General features: G+C 45.8%; 1 protein-coding gene across 2 annotated transcripts in view; it reads right to left on the bottom strand.

The window, feature by feature from the left end:
- Nucleotides 1-22,437, bottom strand: part of LOC142571760 (uncharacterized) — a 58,273-nt gene that overhangs the window by 19,032 nt on the left and 16,804 nt on the right. For both annotated transcript variants that reach the window (XM_075680340.1, XM_075680339.1), the window contains exon 2: nt 19,616-19,814. In XM_075680340.1, coding sequence (XP_075536455.1) covers nt 19,616-19,814 — 199 coding nt within the window. The remainder of the gene's footprint in view (nt 1-19,615; nt 19,815-22,437) is intronic.

Genomic DNA, 22,437 nt, shown 5'->3' on the forward strand with positions numbered 1-22,437 from the left:
AAATTAGAGCAAGGTGGATTAACGTGGAGTTTTAATTTAAAGTGATGACTTAAACAAATCATAATGCTTTCGCATTGAAATCACGTAAGGATGCTTAAGTGACTTTAATTTTCTTTCTTCCAGTCAAACACGCTCTGCTTCTCTGGAGACTCCTAACCCTTATAGCATGAGCACGTATGCGCGGTTGAGAACGGGACAGCACGGCAACGGCAACGGCGCGAACGCGCCTCGGGTGTCCGTATAATTGCTATCGCAATAATAAAAAAAGTGCCGATCCCACGCGTTCTGGCAGTTGTTCGACGCGAAGCATCTCGTCGGCTGTCATACGCATGCAACACCGAGACTCCACACTGTTGGTCTCGCGCGGCTGGCAGAATTGCAAGTTTGCTAGAAGTGTGTAGTGCCGAGAAGGGCGCGAAACGTGACGCTTTATGTTAACGCCTCTACACCCCTTGAAAGCACACGATAATTTTCGCCTCCCAATTGAGACGTTGACAGGTTTTCCTTGAGGTCACACTGAAACACGCAAACACCAGTTGTCAACCAGTGCCACTGCGCAAGAACTTCCTCTACAAATTCTTCCATGCAAATGCCACAGCTGTTCTTCGTGCTTCCCCTCTTCGAGGCACAGCCACGGCACAGCTGTGTGAGAGACGTTCAATCGGTGAGACACCTGCGCCAAACCAACTCCATAGGGTTTTCCTCAAAAATCACCAGAGGAAATTCTAGCACTGTAATCGTTTAGCCACAATGGGAATGGTTGTCGGTACATTTTGTCTGATATACATGCTTGCATGTGAGGCTTCTGAGGGTCTTGTTTTTTAATTTTATTTATTTGTTTCAATGCCCTAAATGCCCAATGCGGGCATTACATAGGGGGGGGGGGGGGGGATTCATCAAAGAAAACTTATAAATATACAACACAGGTTATAACTGAAGACAGAAATAAGCAAGTTAAGAAGCCACGTACAAGTTAATAAGGATAAAAAAATGGCTAGGTACAGGAACTGGAAAATTGCACATGTAGCAAATCCCACAAGAAAAAACAAAAATCGCACCTTCAGAAGTTGCAAAACATGGCATCTAACATTTCACGGAACGATACGGCCGACACGCACAGACTAAAAAAAAGAAAAAAAAAAGAACGACGCACATAATTTTACATTGGAATTTTCAAGTATGACCAAAGAGCTGGAAATTACGATGTTTCAGCGAGAGTCGCAATGCTAGAAGGAAGCGAATTCCACTCTTCGATAGCCAGGATCAAAGGTGAGTATTTAAATCATTCTGTCCGTCTTGTTCCCTTCTGCATTTATAAAAGTACACGTTGCTTTAAAATTTAGGCCAATAAAGGCAGATAAAGTGTAAAACACAAGACTGCGAACATGCATAATTGCTACTTATTGCAGCGGTTCCGCCTGTCGAGGTAGCCAAATCGAAGCGCATCACGCTTTTCAACGCGCTGGCTCGCCCGCGAGAATTTCTTAAGGGTGTTCTATGCCGCTTGTCGACGCATGCGTCCGTGCTTTAATGCTACTGGGCCTGCACAATATATGGAGATCTCATTCAACTGGCTTTGTGTCACAATTATGTTGATGAAAAACCTGTCCGGGTGTACTTTCCCGAGGCTGTAATCATTCTTCTTCGAAGTGCATAAACCTTGGAGTTGTGTCCCGGAGTGGGCGCCGCGTGTAGAAACTGTACTGCATATGAAACCTTTCTCTAATTTTACCAAGTTCAGCTCATGTTGGGCTGGCATCCGACGTATGTCGTAATTCCGTTGGCATTTCCGCTTGAGCGTATTTATGTCCACCGAGTTCACGATGCACACACACCGTTCTATGGCTGTGTCGTCACAGAACGGTGTTGCGTCACAACGCGCACGTGCCGTGTCGTGTACCGCAATTGCACGCATATTTTTGCGTAACGGTGCGTCTCGTATGTCTGTGTATCCCTATTTCCATCTCCCTGTGTGTATGTTTGTTTTAATATCATATAGTATTGGCGATGGGATGGGCTGTCTGCGTGCTTATTTGTTCTTGTACTCCTTGCCTCATTTCTTGGCACTTCGCTCTAGGTATGGCTTCCTGTCTCGCCTTGCTTTAACAAAATAAAATTATGTATGAGCGATGCGGGAATCGAGCGAACCTCTGCCGTTGAGTACATCAGCCGAGTGTTCTAGTCGTTAGGCCACTATAGCATTTCTTCTTTTTTATTGCTTTTACTCGATTCACACAGAAATACGTTATACAAACGTACCAGCCCAACACGCGTGCTTCTTTAGCTACAAAGCCAGCCAACCTTTTGAAACAATCGGCGCAGGCGCCCCGTGCTACTACATCGCCTTCTTTCCTTGTGACAGTTCGCGCTTAGAGGCACCGCGCGCTAGAGCACACTATCTCCGCGGCCAGCCTACTTTCTCCAGTGCTTTCCTCGTATAGCAGCTTACGCCACGCAGAAACTGCGCGGCGTCGTACAGACTTCATGATCGCCGAAGTTAATCAAGTTCTAACATTTCTTCGCCGAACTTACAAATGTCACCGTCGTTTTAACATACACCCCATGAAATAGCCATACGTACCTATATGATTGCGTAATACGTAGTCGCAGGTGAGGTCACAATCCGTGTTTATCTCGCTTACGCTCGCCCACCACCTATGTAGAACCCAACAATCGCCATGTCGTAGGCCGGCGTCTAACGGTCGGGGCAGAAATCATGTCTTTGCCGTCATACGATTGTCTAAAACGTGGTCGTCGTAGTGCCGCTGTCATCACACACACACACACGTACGCTCGAGAACCACTCATACACAACTACTCAATTTAGGGGAACACCTTGGTCGACCTCATAATGTTTTGCGGTACCCCGAACACTGCCGTATAGCCAGGTACCTGCAAAATGCTTCACATAACAGACTCCCACAGTGCGTAGGATCTGCATAATTTTTTTGCAGTATCAATAGCTGCGACCCTTCTTTACTTATGTCCTATTTTACTTACGTGTGTTATATCGTAACGTTAGCCTCACCTATTTATTCTTTTACGCTGTATACTTCCCACGACCATGGGACAGTGAACGTGTCCGCTGGAAGGTGAGATAGTTGCGATGCCTGTAGCCTTTCCTTTCCCCTCTTATGCCCTTCTCTATTAATCAGCAACTATACAATTTCTCTTTTGTACGCATTAGGCGATATGTCGGAATAAGTTCCCTTTATAACTATCGCAAGGTAAAATCAAAACCCCGATGACTGCTCTACTCAGCAGGGTGCCCGTGCTCGAAGGTGCAGAAACCTCCATGTACCGACGCGCGTGTACTAAGGTCTCGGGGGCGCGCGCCCGTCCGCCTGAACGAGGTAAACTAACGAAATTGACGACAGCAGGGCGTAAACAACGCACGTATGCTCTGGCGTTACGAAATTGTTTTCGTGGAAACAGTTTAATGCTTCACATGTCGAGGATACTACAACGCCCTTACGAAACAACTCTTCCTTTCTCTTCTCTTTTTTTTTTTAGCCTTCCTATCACGTGCTGCACTTTCGCTAGGCGCACCTCGTATTTCAGAACGTTGCCGCAGGCGCTCACGGAGGCAAGCTTTCTTGGCAAAGCGGCCTGCAGTCATCCTCCAAAGAGCTCGCAGACGAGGCCAGGTGTCGCAAATCATCGTTGGGGCTCGGAAACCGTGAGCAAGGGGGGAGCGCCTTGTGTCTGCAGCGCGACACGAAGGATAATCTCTCGGGAGGCGGTAGTAGGAGGAGGGGGCGAAAGGGATCAATGGCAGTCGAACGATCCCGGGCAGCCAGGGCCGCATCCGCGGTTCGGTCGCAATTGTCGGCAGCCAAGCCCCGGACATCTATAGCTGCTCGGGGCCCGCTTAGCAAACGGCTTCAGCGCCCGCGCTAAAGGTCGATGCCGTATGACTCGGCGGGCTTGTTAGAGGTTCTCGCTCGGGCTTAGAGAGCGTAACGTGGAGATGGCGTTGCGTTCGTCGCACGAGAAAACATCGCAAATCCATGCCTTCGAAACTCCTAAGCAGTGAAGTTTAAGGAATTGTTCCGTGACGTTAGCCAGAACGGAAAAGTTGGGTGACCTTATGAGGAATCGGAGTCCCAACATGCACTAATTTTTGGAGGGGTGTCAAGCTCCTAGCCACTGTGCACCGAGGGCGTGCTGCCCGGTGATATCGAGCACAAGCTGTCTCACAGCCGCCGCTATACTACCGCGCAGTTAGCAGGAAGGGCTTCACTCGATATACGAGGACTAATAGAAACTGGTGATTTCCGAGGGCACCGGCACAAAAGCCGGGACGCAATTCGAGCCGTGAAGGACCTTCTGCTGTACTTACGCGACTCAGGTCTTATAGACATTATTTGACCTTTTGCCAGTCATCTTGGCTTGATTTGACTATAGTTAATTGCTTAATTGTAGTTTCGCGTTTATTTTCCTCTGCTCTTCGTGTCTATGAAAATATTTCATTTTAAGTGACACGCACTGCACATAGCAAAGCTGAAATCAACAGCTTGTATTAAACTCCTTCTATCTCTAAGTGAAGTAGCCCTAAGTTTAACAGCCTTAAATTTTTTTGGCGTGATTTCTCATAATCAGTGTATAGTGTCATATGCCTTTGTAAACATTGTAATGTTTCGCGCTTCAACAGCGGTATCATGCGCTGTTAGCATATTTAAAGTTTTGTGCACTCTCGACAGTTCTCAAGGTCAAAGGTACTGGGGCCGTGGCCACACCCGTCGTTGGCAGTGCAGTGCTTAAAGGGACACTAAAGCGAAAGAATAAATCAGTTTAGACTAATGAAGCATTGTTTGAGAGCCCTGCAGGCACTCACTTAAAAAAATTGCTTGAATATTAGATGAGAAAATGAAGGTCCAAGTATCAGTATTTTAATTTCGCGCCGAAACCCCAGCGCCGGTACGTCAGCGTGACGTCAGGGATTCCAAAGTATGTTTTCGCATTTGGGCCGCGTTGGCTGAATAAAGGTTCCCGAAACATGCCATGTTTAATATATGGTTCCTTTAGAACACAATGCAGTCAATCTGTACCGCTATATATAATTAGTAGGCCCTAGAAGATGCCATCACAATCCAATACGTCACAGCCCCCAGGTGCGGGAACTTAAGTAGGCGTCGCCACCGGTATTTCGTTCTTGCGCTTTTTCTGGCTTACCAAACGTCTTATCGTTGTAAGAGTGGTGTTTTTGGTGTTGTAGAACAGTAATTTACTGATGCAGAAGAAATCATTTTTCACTTTAGTGTCCCTTTAATGTACACCGGTTCGAGAGACCGTTTATAGTGCTCCTCCCTCTACCATTCTCCCTCCTACCCTCTCTCTTTTAATCTCATCTCCTTCACCTTGCTGGCGCTGAGCCGTGCTCCCGCATGGGTTGCAGAAAATAGTGCTAGCCTTTCCTCCTTCCCCACAAGAACCACTTCTCTCTCTCTCTCTCTCTCTCTCTCTCTCCCACGAGCACTCAGTGCTCACTCCTTCCTCCTTCCTCTTAACCCCAGTGTAGGGTTGCAAACCGGACACTCGTCATGTTGACCTCCCTGCCTCTTCTCTGCTCACTTTTTATCTCTCTTGCTGCTATTAACATTGCTTGGCTTCTCACTGAAAGTGTTTTATTAAGGTTCCTACCACGTCGTGAAACAAGAACTCGATGCACTACAAAGAGCATCTGCATGTAGGTTGTCGCCTGTATGACTTTCTTCGAAGTATCTGGGACTGCATCCTGCATCGATCACTTTCAGCGGTATCTTCCCGTTCGCGTGACGCAAAGGCTAGCGTAATGCCTCACTGTAGCAAGATAGCTTTCGTATGTTCACCCGCCGACCGCTTCCAAAATTCTACTCTCTCTTGCGAGCGAAGTTCATTGACAACATTTCATGCTCATCAGCACGGCGCACATAGCGCAGACTTAGGCGTCGTCCGGTTACTTCAAAGTTCCCGAACACTGTCACTTATTTCTTCAATAGATTCCCGCTAGATCACACCTCCTATCGACTTATGCGATACTAAAGAAAATGCACATGAAAAGCGTTTTTCAGTGGTATTTCTCTTGTGATTACGGTCTGCGGTAGTGTGCGCTGCGTCTGCACCAAATGTGAAGTCTACCACCAAATCTTTCATTGCCAGGCACAACTTGCACGCGTTTGGACGGCTGACCACTCGTCGTCGTTGTTCCCCCCTCGATGGCACACGCCGAATCTACGGCAACATCGCGTACAAGCGATATGCTTCTCAGTTAGCTCTTTTCTGTTGTCTCGCTTGCCCAGCTCACCGTTGCCACATGGTCTCTGGAGCAACTGCAGGTTTGTGGCCAAAGCCTGCCTTAATGATTTTATTAACTTGTTACAGTGTGTTCAACTACTGGTTCTTCTGCTCTGAGCAGTATGAAGAGATCAAGAAAAATGTGTTGCCGTATTACAGTCTGGAATGTGTGAATAATTACTTTGCAAGTTTGCGAACTTGATGTGATTGTTGCAATAAAAATAACCTGTTGTTGCTCTTAATAGCCTGTTGCCGTTTCAGTTGCTTTGAATTTTGCCCCCCAAGGCTCCAAGAGCCAGCACTCTTGCCCTGCTGCCAGCAGCCATTGGTCGTCCACTCCCTTGTACGAAATAAATTTGAGCTAGAAGCTCCTGCATCTTGAATCGGTTTCTACAAGCAGATTTGCTGCTACGAACACCTGTTTATTCTGCGGTGTGTATGAATAGTAAAAATAAGCTTTGCATAAAATATGCGCATGTGAACATTTGAAATGCGTTTAAATCTACGTGTCTGCACCGCACATATCGGAAACGTGCAGCTGCAGTGAACGACGGTTATAAATGACGCTCTGTTAACGACCACTGACATAACTGCAGGGATGATAGTTATCTTGGCGACGAGCATTAATCGGCTGGTTTCGGCAGCAAAAATACGCTCGCATAGTTGTCTACCTTACGTGTGTGAAATTTTCTTTAAACATCCTTCAAAACATTGCTTGCATTTTGGTCTCGGCGAGAAAACTTCATATGCATGCTGAAAAACATTGCACCGCGTTTTGTTGCAAGGTAATGCGCTTCTGCAGCGAACTTTTGAGCTGTTCAAGCCACGGGCGTAGTCAGGATTTTATTTCGGGTTGAGGGGGTCTTACTCCCCTATATGTACGTTCGTGCGTGTTTGTGTATGTTCATGTATATATGGCTGACCATAGTAAAAATTCAAACGTACAAAGTAAAAGTAAAAATACGAACTAAAAATTCGGGGGGCTGGCTACGGGAATGGTTCGAGCGTAGCCTGCATTAAAAAGTGTCATCTTGTGAACAATTGGCGCATGTAGCTCGCGACTAGCAAATAAAAAAAGCAAATGCAACACCACGCGGTATTTGCCTCCGTGCGCGAGGAGTGGCTTCACTGCAGAGTTGGAACATAATGGCGAATTTATGCGCAACTCTGCTCCCTGAGGGAGCATGCGGCCGTTAGAAAGCGACGCTCCCGGCGCCGTCGGACTTCAAAGAACGCTCATTCCTCTGTGAAGAGTACGCCCCATCCGACAACACCTCCTCCTTTTCCCCCTAGGCCTGGCGGAATCGAATATAAAATCTGACAAGGTTATGGCGGCGACTAATACAATTTGGTCCGCACTACTTAGGCCAAAGCCACAGCCACATCGGAAGTCATAACCGAAGCCACAGCCAATGCCACAGCCGATGTCACAGCCGGAACCGGGGCCACGTCAAGTGATACAGCTGCGCTGTATCACTTGATATGATATAGCTGTAGAGTGCACGGCGCGGGTTTCTGACAAATTGCCCGAAGAAGACCTACAAGTGGTTATGATGCTCCGGTCTCTGATGAATACTTTTCGAATGCTCTTGAATAACCTGCGCACTCCGTCAGCGCGAAGTGCAATCTAAGTGCTTGCAAGTCTTGAGTAGGCATCATGGCTCACACGTAGCATTCTATTCGCACTGAGCTCAGAAAAGTTGGGTTTTACTTTAACGATATACTGCCACGTACTGCAACGTACTGCTGACGACCAGTGGCTCCTTGGTCTTCACAGGTGACTTCAACGTGTATCGCCTGCTATGGGGAAGCACCAAGATTAGCTTAAAACAGCAGAATGACGGCAGCCTAATTTATCGGCGGGGCACTTGCTTGCACTTGACTGATTTCAAGGTGCTTTGGTGCGTGCACACACAGCGTTCCCTCTATCCCACTTTCCTCTTTCTGTTCCCCCTTCCCCATCCCCCAACGTAGGGTAGCAAACCGGATGCTCGTCTGGTTGACCTCCCTGCCTTTACTCTCTTTCCTCTCTCTCTCTTCTCAGACTGAAATAATAAAAGTATGAAACAATGACAGGAACCTGCAAATGATAAAAATTTTATGGCGCAGCTGTGTACTACCTCCGGGATCGGTCCGCGCAAGAGGCCCCGCTTCTACCAGAAAGCTTGCCTTCGTACATAGCGTTCGCCGCCAGCGTTTCCCGGTAAACATTACGGTCACATGTGCTGCAGTTGCCAGGAAGCGTGAGAAGCAGTCAGGGATCTTTGAATGCTATCGCGTTCCACTCTTAAAGGCGTAGCTTATGCGTCCTCTAATTTGTCGTACCGTGCGCGAGCTCGACAAACAGAAAATTCGGGGAATGCAGAACGCGCCTGAAACAGTCGATTTAACAGAAAAAGAGAACCCAGTACTAAGAAAATAATGTTGTGACAAGGGCGCGTGCAATAAAATGTGTACTTTTGTTCTCTAAGCTTTAAAAGGACTACGTTTTGCAACTGCTCTACATCAACTCTGATTTCACACAAAAAAGAAGATTGCATTTCTTCACCCACATCATTTATTGAAACGCTATAACCGCCGTATTCGGAAATTCATCTTAACTTGAAGCCAATGCTTTATATACTCGACCTATACGACGCCTGGCGCGAACGCGCCCAAAACACTCATTGCGTTTTCTTCGGCGCTTTCACTGCAGGCGTCATTTAGACCAAGTCAAGCACGGACTTCAAGTTACGATGTATTTCTGAATACGGGGGGTCAGTGCACGCATTCGCTCGCATGCGATTGTTTCTCCGGACATTTAGCCTGCCTGCAGGCGGCGATACTATCCTCCATTTCTTCGCAGCAGCTCGCTTCTCCGGTGACGAGGTGAGTACGAAATGGTGGTTTTTCATTGTTTCTGGGCGATCCAGGCAAGCAAGAATTCTATGTGTCTTACTGAACGCGGCCACCAAATTCGATCTTGCTGCGAACTAGAGTGAGAGCAGGCCAGCGGTAATCCCAAAAAAAGAAAGGAAACAGTTCAATGTTACCTTAATAAAAAACGGAGACCAATGTACAGAGAAACAGAACTAATATGAATCGCGCAACGATCCAAGCAGCCAGTACAAAGTGGCGCTGGCATCGGAGTGCATTGTGCAAGCGAGCAGAGTCGAGCTATTGCAAGCATGAGATTTCTGAAACTTTTGAAGTGGTTATATTAAACAGCAAAAAAGGATTTCATCCTATGTAAAAGTAAATTCATCACGGACAGCACTTGGTTATTCACTTATGACTCAAACGTACTATGGGGACGGGGAAGGTCTGTTCAGCCGTCAAGACGAGATCAGCGAACGAACTCTCTTGGCGAAAACTTTTAAACTTCTTCAACGAAAGTGAGAGCGCGATACCACACGCATCTCCCTCGAGATAAAGTCGGGGTTAGTTCAAAGAAGTTCGAGGTGACTATTTGACAGGGTTATTAGTCGCACCAAGGTTTCGCTGCTTTTTCAGATAAGAATGGGATCAACGTACACGTCAGCTTTAGCTTTCGACACGGGTTGCCCACTTTTTTCTTTATGTGTGGGTTGCAAGGGGTTGGGCGATGCAGTTTATTTGAGCTTGCTGGAATCATAATGCGGAGCGGAATATACCCTGCGGAGAAGAAGATTTTCAACTGACTGTGTGCACATGTGGTGGTCAGTTTTCCCAAAAACGCTGTCATTCGAAAGAAAGCTTCCGGCTCTTGAGTCTCCTGGCGTTTCTTCGTAACTGTGAGCTCTTTGGACGAGCAGTGTCATGGGACCTTGAGCCACTGAACCAGACACTGACTGCGGGCAGAAAAAAGAATTGCAGATTCGAACGCACCTGCTGGCAACATCGCCCCTCTCATCCGATTTCTCCTGGCATGACGACATGCTAGTGACAGTCTATGCGTCACATTACGCCGAATCAACTGCTGAAAGAACCCCCAACTACTATAGCTGCAGATAAATATATCAAAAGCAGTACATTAATAACATACGCACGATCCCGATCATTTATACGGCATATCAGCCTGATAGTAATTAAATGCGCGTGACGCTTATGACAAGTACTTCGGCTAACGTAGGTATTTCTAGAAGGGAACTCTCTAACGTGCGGTTGTCACAGTGCTGGTACTTGGGCGGCAACTGTCGGCTGAAGCTATGTCAATGTAGTACGCAACAGTGTACAGGGTAACCAGCGCCACTAACGACAAGTCGTCTGCTCCAAAGCCTAGCGATTCCATACTGGCCGTAGGAAAAATTTTGCCCGAGTTCTACATTCACTTGTTCCCTTTAACAATGAAACGCTCTTTTGTACCAGCTGGCTTATTTTTGAGCCAGTTACAGACATTTCTGCAAAATCTGCAACGACTGCGTACGTTGACGCGGTTGTACATATTTGGGGTCACGTCACAACTTCTGGACCCTTCGCAAAACATTCTGCACGCAAATATCTTATAGCAGAGGATGACAGGTACTGCTGTCACACCACCTTGTGTTGTGCTGTTCGTATTGAGGTGCTTTTAATCATTTATGATCTCTTTTTTTTTCAGGAACGTGATGACAACGGCTCTCGTGAAAAATAAGTTAGCATCGTCCTGACTTCAGCGTTAATAGTGGGGCTGAAGGGGAAGCCAATTTGTCTTCTCAGTACATCAAGCTATGCTGCTAAAAACAAAAGATCTCGTCCCACCTTCGTAAACTAACTCCAGGCTATATGCCCTTGACTATGACAGTCGCTCTGTACTAACTGAGTTAAGCAATTCAGCCAGCAGGTGACAGCTCGAGGCTGAATTGATCGTAGATAGAAGTCTTCGTTGCTGCAACGGCGGATGAATCAAGGCTGAAAAATGCTTGACTGATCGAGTCTACAATAAAGGTAGTTATTTTTTTTTCATGTTTCTGTTGATATATTTTTTGTTCCCACAGACCCTAAATTAGTTTCAGCAGCAAGATGTGTTTGATATACACCCACCTCATCCAGTGTTTAGCAGCAGCTTTTAGAGAATGACAAAGAGAGAGAGAAGGAAAAGCTCGTGTCACTAATCGACACAGTTGCTGTTAGCGTGCGCTGCTCGATGCCACTCGTATGACACACCGCGTGCAAGCTGCCGATAGCGTGACATTGACGACAATCACGACTGGTGCAGTAGTGACTCTGCGCCCTTGTCTCGACATCACAGAGGCGTAGCAACGATACACGCGTGGTATACATGTACGCAAGTAGGTGACAAAGGAATGACCCGTTCAGTTCTCAAACTCCGCGCTGCTTCCTTCCCAGCTCACAACTGTTTACTTCTATGCAGTCTGTGAGGTATATGTATTCGACGACTGACGCTTCTGTTTTCGCATTTATAGGCTTTCTACGGCTTAGGCGCTGGTTAAGTACTAGTTCTGCATTATCGTTCGATGGCTCTGAAAGTTAGATGATCGAAGAACTTCCCCGTTGCGAAAGTGTAGGCCCACACATTTGCTGAATGTAGGTTGATGAATTGTCGTTTCGTTGTTAGGCGAAGGTAACGCATAAATATTCAAGCAGAGTCTGGCTAGAGAAAAACAAATGCTAGGACGAAAATTTTGTCAGCTTCACGCCGCTCGCCCTCTTGTGTCTATATCACAGCACTATCCATAGCTTACAGTGGAAAACGATTTGTTTCCCGAGGCCTGTTGACAAAGCGCAGTCAGTCCTGAAGATAACTTTACTACACCAAAAAAGTTTTTTTTTTTCACAGCTGCGACATTCCGTAACTGATAGTCTACATGTAATAGCTAGAGCCACGTTCACCGTAAGACCATGTGCTGTATGGCTGTAATCCAAACGTGAAAATTCCAGCAGGCGTACGTCACGCTTTCGCGTCAGGAATTTCAGACTCCAATATATATATATATATATATATATATATATATATATATATACATATATATATATATATATATATATATATATATATATATATATATATATATATATATATAAATTGGAGGGAGAGAGGGAGTAGACGGCGTGACAGTTCCGCTAAGTGATGACACATGTCTCTGGTATTGTTTTCTTTTCCTCTTGGTCTTCTCTTTTTTGCTTTTGGCATCTGACGAATGCACATTTAATCGATCTTCCTTGAGAAAATCAGAACTGCGTGACATTATATATCGGTGCGAGCTTTGCTAAGCCCAGAATAAGGGGATGCTTCTGGACCTTCTTTTAATGACGTAAACCTGAGACGAGTGACTGATTGTGAGGGACTAGTATGTGTTTTGTACTTCCCTCCCACCTGTGGGAATAAGACACGGATCCTTTGGATTCCTACGTGCCCAGATTATTGCCTTCGGCAAGTTCTTCTAGTTGTTCAAGCTTCTTGATTCATTTTTTTTTGCTTCTTTTGTTTCTGCCTTCAGAGGGCTGCGGTAAATTGGTCTTGGAAGGGGTGGGGGTAAAAAGCAAGGAAGAGAATGGCGATCGGGCGAGTCATTATTCTGCATCGTGTGATCTGATGCTTTGAACGGTACGCCCAAAATGAGGAAGACTGGTGTCTGCAAAACGCCAAATGCATCCACACAAATAAAGGTGTAATTATTTGGCTAATCCGTATAGGCTAAAGCTTTGGCTGTTCAGTGTTTATTGTTCACTGAGCTCCTTCATTAGCAGACCAGTTTAATAGCTCACATTTTATTGCGCAACATGTCAGATTTCTGTCTTGTGCCTACGTCAATGCAATTACACGGATATCTCGAACTTGCATTACACAGTGAACCTCTTATTTTATTTCTACGCTTCCTCAGTGTTTCCAGTCAGCAAAATTTCGTACATGTGGGAACCCATTGAAAAACTTTTTTGTTCTGTCAACTCGTTAATTTTTTTGCCAGATCTTCTGGAAAAGCTCTGCGAGCTCTGCAAGACGTCTACAAGGGCTCTCACCATCAGTTTCAAGAGCTGAGAATAAACGAAGTCTCATACTGGACAGTCCTGCAGATGTGGCCAAAGAACATCGTGATGCTCGACCTGACTGACTCTGCATTAGGTTTTATGGCCTTACTCAACCTCAAACTCATGGCGTGAGCTTGAGACACTTTCATAAGAGCTGACTTCAACTTTCGACGGCCGATTGCCACTTCATCTAGAACTCGCCTCAATTTCACACTACTGAGACTCGGAGTCGGTCGTCAATGTCGAATGTACTTAGTTAACTGTGTTTGTCACGGATAAATCAACATAAACATAATCTGGTACCGCTGATGTATGTGGTTCAAAGTCATGACAGCGTGAATCACAAATTACTCTCAAAGATATGACACAGCTGTTAACATATTCAGCAGCAAAACCCGTCTGAACATGGAAGCATGTAATCAATAGCTATACATGATGCGGGACAAGCTATTTGAATTTCAAAACAACGAAGTTTTTTTTTAATGCCGGTGATAACTTGGTAAAGCCTGAAATGCCGCGCCAACTAAAGAGATGTACGTGACGCCGGCTTCGAAGTCCCGCACCAGCTATATAGATATAAACAGCGCTTGCTCGAGATTACTTAATCCTTTATCAATAGGCGAGGATTACATATTGCATTCGAACCAAGGCTCAACCTAGCAATTTCTGACAACCTTTTTTGGAGAAACAAGATGTGCGAAAAGTGTTACGAAATATATGATGTCACATTGACGTCAAGAACGCGGTGGGTTGCAGGCCAGGCGGAACTAAAGGAAATGGAAATCAGGTCTTCGATTCATCTGCTCGTAATTGACCTCTTCCGTCAAAGACATGAAGTATCGAATGCATATATATATATATATATATGTATGTATGTATATATGTGTGTGTGTGTGTGTGTTGGGGGGATATAAGCGGATATAATTAAGAAGCATAACAACTTGCGCCGCGGAAATTTTAACCGAAGTAATTTTCGTTTCCATTGTGAACAAAATTTATTAACTTGAGTTACACCATTGCAATACTTTGGCTCGCACTTCGACTTTACCTCAAGGCATGTTGGCAAAATAGACAAATCAAATTAATTTGCTGCGTAAGAAAATGGGTGGTTTATTCGCAGCATATGGCTTTCGGTTCGTTCTTTCGCTTTGCATTCTTTGTATACTATACGGAGTGATCATTTTTAAGTTCTACGTAACTATCAGAAAAAGTCACCTGTGGCAGACACAATAATTCTTGTTCTTGAGCGGGATTACTTAAAGAGGTGCACTTTACTAGCACGAGAAATCGAAACGGATATTCCACTCATTAAAAGAACAACCACTAATTAACTTAATAATTAGTTACTTTACAGCATATATTGCAATTTAGAAATCGTAGCCAGTGATCCTGCAAGACGTATCTACTTAAAATTAATTTCCAGGATGACACCAGTTTCGATATAATATTTCCCCACCAAAAAATGGCACGAAATACGTGGGCGTTCAAGTTACTTTTGTGCTTCGATGCATAACGGAGCGTTTTCTTAAATAAAGTAAGTGGAACAACACTGCCCTATTGCGGCGAGGTTGATGGCATATATCTCGAATACAGTGCCATCCTCGAAATTCATTCCAACTGGATACGTCTTGCAGGCTCACCGGCTGCGATTCGTAAATTGCAATATGTGATGTAAAGTAACTAATTAAGAAACAAACCGTCCCGGTGGCTGCTAAGCACGGGCTCGCGGGTTCGTATCCCGGCCGCGGCGGCTGCATTTCGATAGGGGCGAAATGCAAAAACGCCCGTGCCCCGTGCATTGGGGAAAAGTTAAAGATCCCCTGGTGACCAAAATTATGCCTCACTACGGCGTGGTTCATAATCAAATCGTGGTTTTGGCACGAAAACCCCCAGAATTCATTCATAAGCTAATGAGTGAAATTTTTTTCTCAGTTAGTTGCACACGTGTTTCGATCTCTCGCGCAAGTAATGTCCACCTCTCTGACTAATCAAGCTCAAAGACCAGATTTATGTTATCTGCAAAAGCCTATCTTTAGAACTTCCGTCAAACTTAAACACGATAACAAACACAGTCAAAAACATGATAACACCATTGACGTAAGTACAACAACGACTCTATTAATAGACAACTGTATTTATTGGTTTCTTCAGGGTTGACATCACAAAGGCCCTGTGCTGCGTGTCCCAACAAAAGCTTTGTTGACTACTTTCTGTCGGGCCTGTTAAACACAGAAATGCTTGTCTGAGATAACCCATGGACATTTTAATGAAATTTGTTGCATTTTAGAGAGGAAAATTCTAGTGACTGTTGGAAGATGAATTTATAGATTTAAGGCCTGAAGGTTTTTTTACCTAAATGGCCGAAAATTGACAAGATTAAAAAAAATATAGAAGCAAGAAGTTTACAAACCCGTAACTCTGCACCTAAACTAGATATCGCCGTCCTCAACTGCATCCGTTAGAAAATTCAAAGTGGATAAATTTATTGTATTCATTTTCAACCTACTTGAATGTAATGAATATTTACGAGAGTTTTGCAAAAGCTTTATGCACACGTTAGTGGTGTAATTGAGAGCAGTGTATAATACATACATTCTGTCTGCTTCAGATGTACAATGAGTAGCAATTTACAAGACTGTGATATCAATTCTGAATGCTGAGTTACAGAGTTGTAGATATGATAGTTTCGCTTTCTGAAAATTCGGGATTTTCAACAATCTTTACAAAAACATTTGACGCCCTAATTAAAAAATAAGCTTCCTGCAATCACTACATTTTATCGTTTTCTTTTGAGTGGAACAAAGCTAATCAAATTCGGTGCACTGGTTTTTCCTTTACCGTGTATTTAGATAGAAGCCCCCGGGGTAAAGCTTCCTCTCAACGCGAATCGCTAGTTCAACTGACAGCATGAATTTGTAGGCGCATCGCGTCTCTCTCGGTTTCCCACAACTTTTCTCGCAGTATGAGATGTTGCGGTTACGGACTTGCACACGGGCTCCAACTTCGACTGTGCATTTGCAACCGAGAAATGCCAACTCGGCGGCGTACGGGCTGATCGAGGTCCGTATTCACCAAACTTTTCTGACTAAAGAGAGTTTCTTGATTGGCCGGCACTCGCATTCGTGTATGGTGCGAGGGTTCTTGTGGAAGCGAAAACAAAAACGAAAACTGTACGTTAACAATTCTGTTTCTGCGATCAGCTACCTCAGCAGGAAGGTAGAACGTGGTGGACAATCGTAATATGATCCCCTGTGTGCGTTGGCCGAACTCGCCGTCAGGAGGTGGCGCCACCAGCACTGCTGTTCACATCCACGTGTCCGGTATTCTGGTGTTCCGTAAGTGGTAATAGCTATAATGACAATTTATTTCCAGGGACAATACAAACAGACGATGACCTTGACAATCGCTGGCGAAGACCACTTGCGAAGAGAACTTGCGTAAGATAATTTTTGTAAGTACAAACTCTCCCCTTTTCTTATTTCATTCTTACGTTTCATACTCCTAACTCCCTCTTCTCCTGGCGTAAGGTAAAAAATGACACGTGCTTGACCTCTCTGCCTTTCGTTCTCCTTTCTCTCTGCCTCTCTCAGGCGGAGAACTGCGAGTGCGTGGGGAAATTTTACATATGTTCAGACTGTCGATGAATTAAGAACTATTTCGGGGGCGGCGCAATTCATGCGACTTCGTTGAACATGCACACAGAAATTCTGGACATTTATTTCTATACCTTTCTCGCTTTATTACAAACGGCGTACCGCGATCTTGACAGTTACGAAACTATGGGCTTGCGCAGCCAGCTCCAGCAGAGAGGTTCGTATGTGCGCTTCCCCGCTAATCTCATGAACATACGCTTGAAAAGCGCCATTTTGAACGCGATCTTAAATAAATGTGATTTGATGTCCCGCTGTTTAAACCAAATGAAATCCTAGATTCCGAAGTACGTACGTAAAAGAACCGGTAAATTCTGAATTATACAGTGCTTTCATTATTTTCAAACGCTGTATTTTTATACGATATATACTGCTTCGCACACTTGACAATTTGCATAAACTACTGCGTTAATACATTGCACACGTTTACACGAGAAATATTAGCGCGAAACAGCAGCACCGCTGCGTGCATGATGTACGGCTAGGCATGTGTAATCGTATTCCTCGAGTGCTTTCCATTTCGCAGCCTGCTTGATTAGTTATTCAAGAAAAACGGCGCGCGATCTCTCACGGAAATCGCGCTTGACTACGTGGAACTCACAGTCGCTAAAAGCCCTGTTCGTTCACGTTCAGTCGATGTACCTTAGCTTAAACGAAACTAGAAGATAAAATAGAAAGGCTATCAAATTTTGGGGCCCGATGACAGCGGTGAAGGCTTCGTCTTCGTTTTTATTCTTTTCTTCTGAAAGCATAATATCATGCCAATGAAATTTCTCATTGCGACTCTCTCCTCTTTGCAGAAAGAGATTCAGAAAGATGAGTGAATGAATGAGCGAGTGAGTGAGTGAGTGAGTGAGTGAGTGAGTGAGTGAGTGAGTGAGTGAGTGAGTGAGTGAGTGAGTGAGTGAGTGAGTGAGTGAGTGAGTGAGTGAGTGAGTGAGTGAGTGAGTGAGTGAGTGAGTGAGTGAGTGAGTGAGCGAGCGAGCGAGCGAGTGAGTCCTGCTATGTGAAGGTGGGTATAAAAGCGGAGGGCGGACCGCATTCCTTTGTCCAAATGCTACGCGAAATATTTGTGTGACAGTACATTCAATAATAATAACAACAGAAAAACAAATCTGCGTCCCCCATCCGTTGCAGCAGGAACCGTGAGAGTCCTGACAGGTCTCGCACTGCTAGGCATTCTTTAGAATCAAGCTCCGGACAGTCCGAACCCGCCGGGGTGGCTTAGCGGCTATGGTATTGCGTTGCTAAGCACGAGATCGCGGGGTCAAATCTCGGCCGTGGCGGCCGCATTTAGATGGGGGCGAAATGCAAAAAAAAGAAAAAAAAACCGTGTGCCATACATTTGGGGCCTGTCAAAGATTCCCAAGTGGTCGAAATTTCGGTAGTCCTCCACTACTGCGTGCCTCATAAACAAATTGTGGTTTCTGCACGTAAAACCTTATAATTTAATTGAATTCCGGGCAGTTTTCTTTTAGTCATCCTTGCTTTCGCAAGCGAAAACATGTCTGTGGTGGGCGCACTTTGGACACGCCCATAAATGGCGAATGGCCAGCGCAAGGGCGACTAAAGCCGGCTAAAAAAAATTATGGGGTTTTACGTGCCGAAACCATGCATCTGATTATGAGGCACGCCGTAGGAAACTTCGGAAATTTTGACCATCTGAAGTTGTTTAACGTGCACCTAAATCCAAGTACGCGGGTGTTTGTTTTGCAACGCAGCGGTGATGGTGTAAACGCCGCTCCACAACGTAACAGAGCCAACGGCTATAGTGCGTAGTGGAGGAGTTGCTTAAACTGAAGTAAAATCTTCTTCCATGTCTCCGGGCGCAGCCGAATTTTACTTTCGCGGGCCCGGCGAGCGCATGTCACGCGAAACTTTCCGCATTCTCATTGGCATCATTTTACACCGGGAGAATGTCCAAATTAAGTTCAGTGCAATATACTTTCAACGCTAAAAGCCAACCTCTCCCGACAGGCAACAACATTACAGCGTCGAAGTTTCATAAAGTAGTGTAAACATACAACCACGTTATAGTTGACATGCTGCTGTATATAGCCATCCACATTAATGTCACGCTGACGAAGAATCATGCGGTCGGTGGTTATGACACTTCCGTAACTGTTTCTTTTCAGTGCTCGTATGACTGATGGTAACTAACCTATATCGTCACTACTGGTGGCGACAGCGATGACTGATGAAGCCTAACATTTCAAAGCATTACTTAGTCTGTAGGAGACGTCTTTGTGAGCTGCTGAGAAATTTCGATTTCCCAGAGGTTATTCAACGTGCACTGAAATCAAAGTACGCGGACGTTCGTTGCATTTGGTCCCCGTCCAAATACGACGACGACGCGACTTTCAATCGAACCCGCGACTTCGTGTTCATAGCATAACACCTCACTTAGCCACCAATGCAGGCGCATCGTAAATTGATTGAAATTTAACTTCTAAAAGCAACCAGCCCTTGCGCTTTCAGTGACGCCGTAGGAGAAGACCCTTAATAATTGTTGTGCCTGGAGCTCTTTAATGTGCGCCTAAATCGAAAACGACGGGTGTGTTTGCGTTCTGCCCTCATAGGTATGTGGACGCGGCCGCCGGGAGTCGAACCCGGGACCTCGTTGTCAACAGCTTCGGAATGTTGCAGCCAGCGAGCCAACGAGGTGGGTGAATCGGAAGAGCGCGCGCACACACACATACAGATACCCACAGATAAACACACACACGGACCAGATGGTTAGACAGAGAAATAGCAAACCTTACCGGCTGCACCGTCCGAGGGTCCGGCAGGGCGTCTCGACGCGGGATGCAAGTCGGCGCGCCGCGGTCCTTCGAAGCAGGCTGCTGCGCGCACTCGAGAGCGCGGCCCTTTTTGTCGGCCCGGAGGCGGAACCCGGGCCGGCCCCCGGGTCGGCGCCGCGCCAGCCCATTGGTCCCGAGCTTGCCGCCCGCCGCCAACTCGCTGCACCCACGCATGCCCCATGTTACCGAGTTATGGCATGCATGACGCCACCGAGCTTGTACGCGCGTAATACCGGCGGTGACGCCGATGCACGTTTAGGGCACGCGAACAGGCAGGCAGTCAGGCGCCGCAGCAAGAGAAAAGGGGCTCGAGCGTGGGAAGACAGAGGCAGCCGAGGTATGCCAAGGGTTGAAGCAACAAGTGGTGACATTTGCAGCAACGTCCCGCGGCTGTAACGCACTGAGCCTGTACTGTAGAAATCCACATCGCGGCTTTATTAAACGCGTGAATAAATAACCTGATATTGAATACAGCAAGGGCTATACACCCTGAAGCAGGTGCCACGGCTTTTCTGCGTGTGGATTGAATGACAGCGAGTGGACTCGCAGCCGAACTAAATCGTTAGGAATTTCGTGATCTTCGACTCTAAGCTTTCGTCGATCGATCAATTTGTCGTTTAATGAATAAAGAAGCGAATTTGCCCGCAGGGACACTGTGCTTAGTCTCGGTGCTGACATGTTGACTAAAATTTAGCATACGAAGCGCACGTAATGAGGCGGGCATACAGTAGTTACTAATTTATAACTATGTAACGATGTCTTATAATTATAGTGACAATGCACGGCGCATATTAGGACGCATATATACTATACGCGCGAGTTAAACCGTGAGAATTACTAGAAAGAAGGAAGTAAGTATAGACAGAAAGGTGAGAGAGTTGCAAGAAGCGTTATAATGATTACGTACACAAGCCCACAACGTTCTTTTTTTTTTCTTTTGTGGAGCACGGAAATTGTCAAGAAAAGCTTTATTTCCTCACCTCACAGCCTGGACTTTAGCTTAACAATGTTGTTGTCGTGCGGGGTTGCTGCCGCCTTCTATTTGAGGGTGGCTGTATTGACTACGAAGAAATGCAATGGTTTTTTGTGCGGGGGCAGCGGCAGCAACGTGTGACTGCAGCGCACTGTATACAGAGCACAGCCGGCGCGGCATGCGGGAACGCGGGACGAATACAGTGGATAGTGTACAAGTATTAAGCTCAGATATATAGTGAAGCGTTTGAACAGACTCAGGTATTGCGTAGGATTTCCTCCGGATGTACAGATAATCGTTTGAAGCTCCTTGGGTATATTTAGGTCAATACAGCAAACCAGCTAGACCTCTAGGATTTCCTAAGAGTGGGGGAATTTCTTCGCACAGCTTCTCCGTCTTTGAGCAACTGCTCGGAATTGCATCATCCGCGAAGGTATTATTCTTCCTTTGTTTCTTTTCTTTTCCCTTTCTCTCTCTCGCTCTCTCTCCTCAGACTTAGTGTTTCGAAAACTTTGGCGGCTGGAAGATCACACGACCTACAACCTGTGGTTCGGTACAGAAAGGCATTACGGGGAATTAATACTAAAGCGCAAAATTAAAAATTAAATTATGGGGTTTTACGTGCCGAAACCATTTTCTGATTATGAGCATGCCGTAGTGGAGGACTCCAGAAATTTTGACCACCTGTGGTTCTTTAACGTGCACCTAAATCTAAGTACACGGGTGTTTTCGCATTTCGCCCCCATCGAAATGCGGCCGCCGTGGCCGGGATTCGATCCCGCGACCTCGTGCTCAGCAGCCTAACACCAAGCGCAAAATTAGAGAGGTGTCTGCTGTTATTTTAGCGTTGCTCCAATGCAGCAAGAACAAGCTATCATATCGAGCGAATCTATGCAAACTGTTAGTCCAGGCAAGTACGTGTCGAAGGCTGAGAGTGACTCCATAAGGCAAGCGAAAATCTCTGAGACTAATCTTCAACTGATGCTCGAGTCTTCGTAGGATCACTCAAGTTTGTAAGCGTTTTCATACTAAGACCATTAGAAATATCCGGAACGCTTTGTGCGCAAGCTGCCATGCCACTCACCCTTTCTGTAATGTTTTTTTTTTTTTTTGCTGAGAGAGATATATATATATATAAGTCGTAAGGGAAAGGAAGGGAGGTTAACCATGCTGAGCCCGGTAGGCTACCTTGCACTGGGGAAGCGGGAAATGGGACAGAAAGAGGAGGAAGAAAGAAGCTCACAGTCTCCACTGTTATGCAGACACGCGTTCACCACTGAGTGAATCACAGGCGGTCATACAGGCTGGTGCATTTCAAGAAACGTACCAGCGCCTTTGTGGCCTTGCACATAGCAGACGCACGAGGCCACGGGCACAATATCTTCTCCTCTGTGAAAGGACTGTCGTCAAAGTGCTCAAAAGCTGTACGAAGGGCACTGGATCCCCTCATCTTCGTATGTAGGGCAGTCACACAGGATATGTTTGGTCGTTTCTTCAACACTAAATCTGCTGCAATTGGGACTGCCCGCAATTCCAATTAGGAATGAGTAGGCGTTTATGAAAGAAACACCTACTCGCAAGCGGCATAGTAGCGTTTCTTCCCGTCGGTTATAACTAGGTAAGGCTGCAATGTCATATGCAGGTACATGGCATATAGGCGCCGGTTGGTGAACTCCGGTGTGTTCCATTTTCTTACAGTAATAATATAGGCAAGACCGCTGAGGTGACGCGCTGCAGCCGTTCTCGACAATGGTATCGAGGTGTTTTCACATACATCATGTGCCTCGCGGGCAGCTTTGTTGGCACTTTC

The sequence above is a fragment of the Dermacentor variabilis genome, chromosome 2 (genome assembly GCF_050947875.1).
Source record: "Dermacentor variabilis isolate Ectoservices chromosome 2, ASM5094787v1, whole genome shotgun sequence".
NCBI lineage: Eukaryota > Metazoa > Arthropoda > Arachnida > Ixodida > Ixodidae > Dermacentor > Dermacentor variabilis.